Source organism: Myotis brandtii, unplaced genomic scaffold (genome assembly GCF_000412655.1).
Source record: "Myotis brandtii unplaced genomic scaffold, ASM41265v1 scaffold9, whole genome shotgun sequence".
Classification (NCBI taxonomy): domain Eukaryota; kingdom Metazoa; phylum Chordata; class Mammalia; order Chiroptera; family Vespertilionidae; genus Myotis; species Myotis brandtii.
The window spans coordinates 1,386,205-1,396,943 of record NW_005371693.1 but is presented as its reverse complement, the minus strand read 5'-3'; the positions used below and the strand labels follow the sequence as shown (position 1 = coordinate 1,396,943).

The window sequence follows — 10,739 nt, the reverse complement described above, 5'->3', positions numbered from 1 at the left end:
GGGCTGCCAGAGGGATGTCTGATTGCCAGCTTAGGCCCAATCCCCTGGGGAGCGGGCCTAAGCCAGCAGGTGGTCATCCCCCAAGGGGTCCCAGACTGCGAGACGGTACAGGCCAGGCTGAGGGACCCCCCCCCCCAAGTGCACAAATTTTTGTGCACCGGGCCTCTAGTATACATATAAAAGCCTAAGCAACCATTATGACCGGGCGACCAGATGACCGGAAGACCAGCTGGTATCTATGACGCACAGTGACCACCAGGGGGCAGACGCTCAATGCTGTCCCCTGGTGGTCAGTGTGTTCACATAGCCAACCTCCCACAGTCCCTCCCCCCGGCCGGCCGGCCCCCATTGGCCCTGATCGGGACTGGGCCAGATGGCCCAATAGGCCCCAATCGCCGGCCAGACCGAGGCATCCCACCCATGCATGAATTCGTGTACCGGGCCTCTAGTTCTCAAGTAAGGCTTTTTTGTGGTCATGTTCTGTTCGTCCTTCATAAAATTTACAAAGGAAATGAATGGCTCATCAGACATAACCTTGATTACGCCACATCTCTACTTGGTGATGCCAGCTGCAAGTTTGTTAACTTAAAGGTTAGGATAATTTGTAAATAATCCTATAGAAGAAAAGCCTAATGCAAATTGTCCACTCGGGCAGTCATTTGACCGCTTGCTATTATGTGTGCTGACCACCAGGAGGCGGCACAGAACATGGTGGGAGTTGGCGACGCAGCGCTGGCAGCAGGCGCTCAGGTGCTGGGTGCCTGCAAGGAGCCCACCCCACACCCTTGCGGCCTCTTCCGGGTGAGCCGGGCGCAGCCGCCAGGACCACGGGGGCTGGTTGGGCTCCCTGTGGGTTCGCACAGGAACTAGTCTGTGAGGCTGGCCGGAAGACAGCGTGTTGCCTGCCTGGCTTCCATATGGTGCTGCTGGGCGGACCAGTGAGGCGTCCGGCAGCACTCACTACATCTCCACGTGGGGACTCGGGCACTGTGACTCAGGTGGAGGGTGGCACACGGGGACCCAAGGACCCGGGTGCTACCCAGGGCCCAGAAGTCAACTGGCACCTGCCCTTCCATGCCAGACGCTTCGATCACCAGCCAGGCCTAGGGACCATACCCGTGCACCAGGCCTCTAGTATTAAAATATTTTTATTGCACTCCTAGAATTTATATATTAGTATGGCATTCTATTTAATTCAGTTAAGAAAACTAAGATGATTAAAAACCCATTAAAATAGTTACCTGAATATATATGAGTTAGAAACAAACAAAAACATCACAAACCTTCTTGAGAAGACACAATGGGTGGCATGTAATCAGGAATGTATTCTTTTCTTTCCTCTGCATCTTTACTTCCAGGTTGAGGAAACTGGAGTACATTGTTCTTACTAACAGGAAATGAAGGAATTTGATGTGGGAAAGTAACGGGTTCAATATTGTGAATATAGTCTTCTAGTTCATTAAGACTAACCCCCATAAGTTGGAAAGCTTCACCAACATCATCCAAAATCGGGTCTGTTCGGCCATCTGAAACAAAGTCAAAAGCAAAGCAAATTATTTTAAGAAAGTCCCACAAATATTTAAAACATATTAAGACAAAAATATTAGCTAAATATGTATCAGAATCAAGTATGTTACATATTCAAGACCTAGCTGTCAGAAAAAATGGAATAAATTTTAAATAGAACATAGTATTTAAATATTAGAGAGTTGCATGACTGGTGTGGCTCAGTGGTTGAGCGTCAACCTATGAACCAGGAGGTCAGTTTCAATTCCCCGTCAGGGCACATGCCCAGGTTGCGGGCTCAATCCCCAGTGAGGGGCATGCAAGAAGTAGCCAATCGAAGATTCTCTCACATCATTGATTATTTCTCTCTCTCTCTTCCTTTCCCTTCTGCTCTCTGAAATCAATAAAAACATATTAAAATATATATTAGAAAGTTGATTCTCTTTTAAAATAATATCTTTATTGATTTTTTTAGAGTAAGGGAAGAAGGGAGAGGGAGAAAGATACATCGATGTGAGAGTGGAACATCAAACAGCTACCTCCTGCATGCCCCTGACTGGGGATTGAGCCTGCAACCTGGGCATAGGCCCCAACTGGGAATCAAACCAGCAACCCTTTGGTACACAGGATGATGCCCAAGCTACTGAGCTACACCAGCCAGGGCTAGAAAGCTGATTTTTAAAATCAATTTTAAATATGACTTGACAACCAACCAGAATACCACAGACAATTCATAATAACAATCAGTTGGTACAGAACAAAGTTTAGGGAACAGTGGCTGACACAAATTAAATGCCCAATAAATATTATTATTTTTTATTAGATAGCTAGAATGCTGTGCTGACTTGAGTAAATGGCCATTACATTTTCTCTATTATTCAATGATGCATCTCTTAGGGATGCATCTTAGTCATCCCTAAGACAATGACTATGACATAGTTGGCACTCAATAAATACTTGTGGAAAAAAGCTGTGGGACATTTACACTATAAAATACTATGCAGCTATAAAAAAGAGTGATCTCTTACCCTTTGGGACAGCATGGATGGATCTGGAAAATATTTTGCTAAGTGAAATAAGCCAAACTGAGAAAGACAAATATCACATGATCTCACTTATTTGTGGAATCTAATGAGCAAAATGAATTGACCAAAAAAATGAAACCCTAAGCATGGAGGCATGGAACAGACTGACATACCTTGATGTGGGGTTGGGGGGACAAGAAGAGATAAACCAAAGAACTTGGGGGAAAGAAGGGAGGAAATGGGAGATATCTATAATACTATCAACAATAACAAATATATTAAAAAATAAATACTTGTTGAATGAATTATACTGCTGAATCAATTTTTTATTTATGTTTGTTTATTTATTTTAGAGACGAGGGGAGAAAAAGAGGGAGAGAGATATTGATTTGTTGCTCTACTTATTCATGCGTTCATTGCTTGCTGAATCAATTCTTTAAATCCAAGGAAATTTAGAGAAAGAACTTAGATCATAAAGGTAATTTATATATAAAATTTCTCATGTAATTAAAAGATACCATGTATAAGAGATACAGATAAAAAGAATACAAGTTAGATATAGTGAGATACTCTTTAGAAAAGAGTTTCTCCTATGCCTACCCTTAGCAGAACTTAAGGTCTCTCTACATTTTTCAAAGCTTCTATGAAAATTTCAATTCCTAAGTTCCAATACCCTAAGAATTTTGTTTTCTTACTGAAATCACCTATGATTACTTCAAACTTCTATGCCCAAAATTAAATCATGCTATAAAATGAAAAAGAATAATTAAAGTTTGTAAAAATTAGATACATGCTTGCCCACACACATGAGGAAAACTCTGGACGGATATTCAACTGTTAACAGTTTACGGGGGTGAAACTTCCTTTGGGCCCTGGATTTCAGAATTTCTTCTGTCTATTCCTAAAATCACTATCTCAGTATAGTTTCAAGTTCTCCCAACTTGAGTCTTTCTTGCACTTGACCGACAGCACAATATTCTTAAAATATCACTTTCAACGCAGTTCCCCTCCTTAGGAGTATGCAGTGATTTCTACCACACTTTAATTTCTCTGTCTTTTAAGTTCCTCCCTAATCTGATTTCACTGTTTAACATTTTCCTCTAAAATGCTTCAACTGGCTAAATATGTCAAGCAGGCCACCTCACTAGTACTTTTATCATGTTTAATTCCACTTGGGTATCTTAGTTTATGCTTTTCTCTAATCTGGCATGCTCTCCTCCTATAGACAACCATACTTCATAGTTCAACTCAAATGTCATCTTTTCTGTGAAGTAGTCCTGCCCCAGAATCCATAGCCTACAACCACCTCTCCTTTACCTTATTCCTTTTGCATTTACTGCCTACACCAAGCAAATATTATAGTATTAGTGTCCTAGCTGGTATTGCTCAGCAGTTAGAGTGTCGTCGGCCCACACACCAGAGGGTGGAGGGTTCGTTTCCCAGTCAAGGACATGTACCTGGGTTTCAGGTTTGTTCCTCGGCCCTAGTCGGGGTGAACGCAGGAGGCAACCAGTAGATGTGTATGTGTGTCTCTCTCTCCCCTTCCTTCTCTCCGAAAAGCAAAGGAAAAAATATCCTCAGGTGAGGATTAACAAACAAAAAATTATAGTACTGCCCTGCCTGGTTTGGCTCAGTGGATAGAGAGCATGGGCCTGTGGACTGAAGGGCCCCAGGTTCGATTCCGGTCAAGGGCACATGCCTGGGTTGCGGGCTCTGTCCAACGTGCAGGAGGCAGCCAATCAATGATTCCTTCTCATCATTGATGTTTCTATCTCACTCTTCCTCTCCCTTCCTCTCTGAAGTCAATAAAAATATATTTTAAAAAAATTATAGTACTAGTGCTAATAGTCATTCTGAAATATTTAGTACCTTATTTCTGCTCATACATATTTTATACATAATACAACATATATAGCCCATGTATGCTTTGACAAATCATTGCCTTAGGGAAATCTAAAAATGCATTATTTGTTGAATTAATAGTAACTTCTGATGCTTGCTTTAACTTGAGAGCATTTTTTTAAAAAGGAATAAATACCATCAGTTTGTTGTTGTTGGCATTTTGACAGCCATATACAAACCTACGGGCAGGGATTGTGCCTAAGTAATTTAATGTCTCCAAAACCTAGCATAGTGCTTAGTTCATAAGTGGTGCTCAGTAAGTGTTCGTCAAAAAGACAAAAAGGATTTAAAGGAATCGAATATAAGATTGTATAGTAGTAATTTGAGGTTACAGAATTCAAGGTTAAAGTAAGGATAGTAAAGAAAAAAAGAATCTTAAAAAAAGTCTGTAATGAATCAGTATACCAAAAATTGGCATTTTTAAAAATGTCATCAAACCACAATGGAGACTAATGAACCTGATAATTGCATTCCCACTGAAAGCAAGAAAATAAACTACAGAAATTGAGTAATTAGGAAAGGGGTTCACATTAATTCATAACAATAATCACTTAATGACTCTGGAATACCTGGTTACTTGGAGTGCCAGCACATATTCTGTTTCAGTTGTATAAGGCAGCAAAGGTAACTATGTACTCAGGGGATAGTCTGATAACCGAAAGGTATAGTACATCTGTCTTTACTTAGGGAAACTGGTAGCAGGAACATAAATCTGGACTATGCATAACCATAACAATATTCTCAAGGATCATGAAATGGTGGGAGGGAAGAAGGGGAGGAAAAGAAGCCAAAGCCAAGAAGTGTGCTGGTGGTGTACTTTCAAGATCGCAATGAATGAGAGCTATGGGCAGTTTCAAATTTAGATCAGAAGTATCAGTGAAATCAAACATTCAAAAAAATACACACTTTCAAAACTCAAAAAAGTGCAGTGATTACATAGCTATTGTGGTAGTGGGTTATCAGTTCATTCATTTATTCAACAAATAGCTCCTGGGGGGCCTAGCATGCGAGGTTACAGAATACAAACATTATAAATGTGCTTGCTGGAGAGGAGATAGGACAAGGTGAGAGAGAAACACACATGCGTACAAACCAAGGTGCTACATAACATAACAGAAGCATGCACACAGACTCATGAGAGAAGATAACATGAGTTTCCTAAAGCAGGTGTGATAAGTGAATCTCAAAATACAAGTAGTACTACTGGTGGACCCGGGGGTGAAGGACACTCCAGGAAACAGCATGCCCATAGGAATGGATAGATTACAATGTTTCAGAAGAGGCAGGTAAGGTAGCTCCGCATGACTGCAAACAGGATGGCAGGATAGCAGGAGGTAAGACAAATGCTCACAGGAGGAACTGTGCATTGTTTAAGAGTTTATGTTTTCAGCCTGTAAACAGCTAAAACACTCTTAAGAATGACACGACCAGATGTGTGTTATGGATACATTATTTTGGCAGCACTACGGCCGCCGGAATGGAAATTGGGCCTAAGAAGTAAAGTGTGTCCACGGGTCTCAATGTCTCAGCCCAGGAGTCACTTTAACAGAACACACTTTCCTGCGAAACACTTCACCCAGTTCTCCAGTTTACTGCCTTAAAAAGCAAGGCCCTGAAATTTACATCAGGGCTCGTTCCCTCTGCAAACAAAACCATCGCATCAAAGAGATGACGAGGTGCAGCTTCTATGAAATGTCCCCCAAACGGTAAATACCTCCAGCTAAAGACACTTTCGGGCATTCCCTTAAAACGCCAAACGTCCTGTGTCTCGGGGGACCCGAGGAACCTTGGAAACTTGTCTCTACTCCCCCCGACCACCCTTGGAGAGCCACGGGCAGAGCAGATGCAGGAGGAAGTCAGGGGGCGCGTGTTCATTTCAGGGAAAGTTCGCCCGAGTGAACCTGACCCCGCCGGCCTCGGGAAAGAGTCGGGGGAGACGCTGCCGGTGAACCGAGCAGACACGGCGGGCGAGGCAGAGCCCCTAACGCAGCGAGCGGAGCTGTCAACGCGTCCGCGCCGGGCCAGCCTGGTTCGGAGCGGCCGGCAGACGGAGCGCCTGTGACAACTAGTTGGAGTAGTTCGCAGGCGAGGCAGGGGGAGGACCCGAGGGAAAGGGGCTCTCGGACGCTCCCGAGGTGGCTCCACGCGCGGCCAAACGGACAGGAGACCGCGGGCGAGACCGACGCGCTGTGCAGAGCAGAGGCGAGCGGGAGGGTGTGGAGCTGGGAGCCGACCCGGGGCTCCCGGCTGGAGGCGGGAAGTTAGCGGACGAGGACGAGGCACCAAAAGGATGACTAGAGTTTCCCAGGGACAGTGGAAGCGGAGGGGCGTCAGGGGCCAAGAAGACGCCCGAACTCGGGTAGGGGGTGAAGGGCACCAACACCTCGGAGACGCGGGGAGAGCGATGGGGAGACCAGAGGTGTCACTCGTGACTGTCCGGAGGCAGCCCTCCCGCACCCAGCCCAGTACTCACAGAGCTCAGAGTACCGGTGGCAGCCCCGTCCCAACTGCTGCAGGTAGCGCTGCAGGACGTCCGTGAGGAGGTGGCAGGCGCTGAGTTGCACGGAGTCCCAGCCCAGCGCCTGGCAGATCTGCGCCACCGAGACCCTCAACAACGACCTGGAGTAACTCTCGCACATCCCGCTCCGTGGACTCCACCGCAGCACTTGCTGCCACTTCTCTCCACCGCCACCGCCTAACCTTAGCAGAGCCCCTGATTCATCCTCTAGGGCCCCTGCGGCGGGGAAATCGTTCCCCCCGACCCCTGGCGACCACCTCAAAGCCTCGGCAGCACGGAGCGCGCCAGCCTGAGAGCCGCCATTTTGGACTCGCTCCGCCTCCCGCTGGATGGTCGCCGGGCGAGGCAGCACTAGCCGAATGCTGAGCGCACCGATGAGGAAGCTCCGCCCCGTTGGAGCAGAGCGATGCTATCGGTATCGACTCTCGAGACTGGAAAGCTGTAGGAAACGTCGTTGCCGAGCGCAGGTGGAAGAAGCAGCCGAAGAGGCAGGTGCTCGGGCCTTCCGGGTGGGGGGTGGATGCTCACTTGGAGAGGAAGGGAGAGGGGACCGTCAGTGGTTTGGGGGCAAAAATCAGGAATGAAGTGAAAATGCGAGTGTTAGAGAGAAGTGGAAAACCGAGTGGTTCGGAGTCAAGGGGCGGGATTTGGGGCGTGGGAACCTAAGTGCCCCCCCAAACGCGGATCTCATCCGTTTTGCCTCTGCTCAAAGAAAACAACCTGAGCTTTTTACCATTGTGTAGATTAAATCACGCCCAAGCTGTTTAGCATGCCATTCCGAGCCCTTAACAAGTAGGGTGGGGACTAGGGTGAGACGAGTTAGGCACTGGCCTTGGTGCAAAATTTATGAGGCCCCAGAAATCTAATCAAGGTCAGTAACAAGTACCTTAAATCAATGGAGCTGGCAGAGGATATGGGGCACGTTTGCCTACACCAGAGCCTTCTCCCAGCCTCAGCCGAGTGTTACCAGATCTCTCCAATTTGCCAGAAATTGGGATTTTGTGATAGGGGCCTCGATTTTTAAATATTGGGAATACATTTTTAAAATTTTAATTTGCAAGCAAACTAATCCCATGGTTAAGCCAGGTTGTAACGGCTCATTTACTCTGTTTCTTAAATATGCAGAATAAATGTGTGTGTGTGTGTTTTCCCTGCAAGCTTCTTTCTTTCCCCTTATTCTCGCCTCTGTATTGTCTCAGTTTCTCTATTCTTATACCTATCACAGTGCATTAAGTATTTGAGTTTATATGCCTCTCCCAATAAATTGTGAATTTCCTAGTGGCTTTACATTACCCCTATAGGGACTATTTCAGGACCTTCAACATAATATATTTTTTCTTTTTTTTTTTTAAGTCTTAAAACCCCAATAGCCCTAGATGGTTTGGCTCAATGGATAGAACGTCGGCCTGCGGACTGAAGGGTCCTGGGTTCGATTTCAGTCAAGGGCACATGCAGGGGTTTCAGGTCTAATCCCCAGTAAGGGGCGTGCAAGAGGCAGCCAATCAATGATTTGCTCTCATCACTGATGTTTCTCTCTCTCTCTCCCTCTCCTTTCCTCTCTGAAATCAATAAAAATGTTTTTTAAAAAAACACTATATAACTGAAAATATGGTACTTCAACTAAATGACCATCTGTAGAGAAGGAGCAAGGTGCTAGGTGGCAGGGGCCTATAACATCTTTTTCATTGACTTTTCTGACCCCAAGATTATCAGGGACCTTTTGGATACTAAATGTATGGGCCACTTTAGTCTTCATCTTACTTGACCATTTTGTAATTATTTGATAATGTTGAACACTATCTTCATTTTGAAACTTTGGTACCTTGAATTTCACAGTACACCCCTCTCTTGCTGTTCAGTCAGTTCTTCTGGAGCTTCCTTTTATAGCTCTACATTTGATTCCTCTTCATTTGCATGTGTGTGCTTTAACCCCTTAACATTATATTTTGGAAAATTTCAAACCTACAGAAAAACTATAAATAGGTATAAACTTGACCTACATTCATCAGTTGTTAACATTTTGCCATGTTGACTGTGTGCATACACATAACGCATCCCCTTTTCCAGAACAATTTGAAAATACTTGCAAACTTCATGGCATTTAACCCAGAAATAGTTCAGTCTGTATCTTCCCCAAACAAGGACCTGATTATATGTCACAGGTTCAATTCCCTAGAAAAACAGTTCTGAGATGAAATTCAAACTGCAGAAGGTTTATTAAGGAGTGCTTCTGGGACCACCATCTGTGCAAGGGAAAGAGCTTGCAATGCACTTTCCTTTCGCTTTCTTTGTTGTTTTTGTTTTTTAACTTTTCCTTGCAATGCACTTTCAAGGAGGACTTCAGCCAATCCCATAGGGAGCTGAAGCTGGATGGCCCTTCAGCTTTTCCATGAGATGAAACTAGTTTGGCGGCTGACCTTTATATTCCTGTGTTGGTAAAAAATATAATGTAAGCCCTCATTGTGTGACGGCTTTCCTGGAAAGGGTGTGTAATCGTAGGCAAAGGTGCTTTCTGCAGCAGAGGCAATTCCAAGGAAGGCGGAAGTCCTTCAGTCCTAAGGGGATCTAAGCCGTGCATTACAATATTCCCTCCTGTCTTAGTCTGTTTGGGCTGCCATGACAAAATATAGTCAAAACTCATTTCTCTAATGTCTGCCATCTCAAACAATTCGGTTCTCTACAAAGGTGTTCACAGGAAAAATGTCTCCAATTTTCGACCTGACAGCCCTTTAAAGCTGATACCGCAGCTCTCTTAGGCAACAAACAAAAGAGAGAATGCTTTTGTTGCTGGTGACAATTAGCACAATTTTAAAACATAAAGAGGCCATCCAGAGTGCTAATGTTGCTAAGGGTGTGAAAGTGCTCACAAAACAATAACCACAGGCAATTGAATAGGTAGAAAACTGTTGTTGATTGGATAAAAAGATAAGCAGTTAGCTGGTGATGGCATTTCAGAGGCAGTGATCTATGAAAAATTCTTTTTTTTTTTAAATTAACCTTATTGTTGAAAGTATTACAGATGTCCCCTTTTTCCCCCCCATTGACCCCTTCCAGCCCACCCAGGCCTTCACTACCTTATTGTCTGTGTCCCTGGGTTATGCATATAAGTTCTTTGGTTAATCATTTCCCACTCACTCACCCACCCACCCAGCCCCTGAAAAATTCACTTAAGGCTAGGAGGGGGTGGTTTGATAAATTTAAGAAAAGAATTATTTATAGATTAAACAGTACATTAGACATATACTGTATATATGAGAAAGGTGAAAAAAGGGAATCATTTGGGGGTCCGGAATGGATTCACTCAACTTACATTATTTCTAATGGGAAAAAATATTTGGTTTTCAAACAAATTGCTTCTCCAACAGCCTTCTGGAATGAATTAGGTTCAAGAACTGAAGTTCCACTGTACCATAGACTGGGTAACTTATCAACAGAGATTTATTTCTCACAGTTCTGGAGGGTGAAAGTCTGCAATCAACTTCTGTTCTCATATTCACAAGGTGGTTGGGGCCTAGGAGCTCTGTGGGATCTGGTTTATAAGAGCATTAATCCCATTAAAGAGTGCTGGGGTCCTGCCCCAGCGGGTCCAGGGGTCCCCAAAGGTGTGGACGGAGTCGGGGAAGAAGGAATGACACGGAGACAGCCTTCAGTTGATAAGCAGCCTAGTCAGGACCTCTAGCCAGGATCTCCAGCCAAGTTCTGGTCAGGATCTCCAGCGAAGTTCTGGTTAGGATCTCCAGCCAGGTTCTGTGTCCATGTTCTCTTGCTAGGTTCTCCAGCCAGGTTCT

The 10,739-nt window shown here is 44.7% G+C and overlaps 1 protein-coding gene across 1 annotated transcript in view; it reads right to left on the bottom strand.

Moving 5' to 3' along the window:
* TAF3 (TAF3 RNA polymerase II, TATA box binding protein (TBP)-associated factor, 140kDa) overlaps window positions 1–7,321 on the bottom strand; it is a 181,453-nt gene extending 174,132 nt beyond the window's left edge. The window contains exons 1-2 of the mRNA XM_005885308.2: window positions 6,907–7,321; window positions 1,284–1,526 (exon numbers count right to left, since the gene is read on the bottom strand). Coding sequence (XP_005885370.1) covers window positions 1,284–1,526; window positions 6,907–7,072 — 409 coding nt within the window. The 5' untranslated portion in view covers window positions 7,073–7,321. The remainder of the gene's footprint in view (window positions 1–1,283; window positions 1,527–6,906) is intronic.
* Window positions 7,322–10,739: the final 3,418 nt, after the last annotated feature.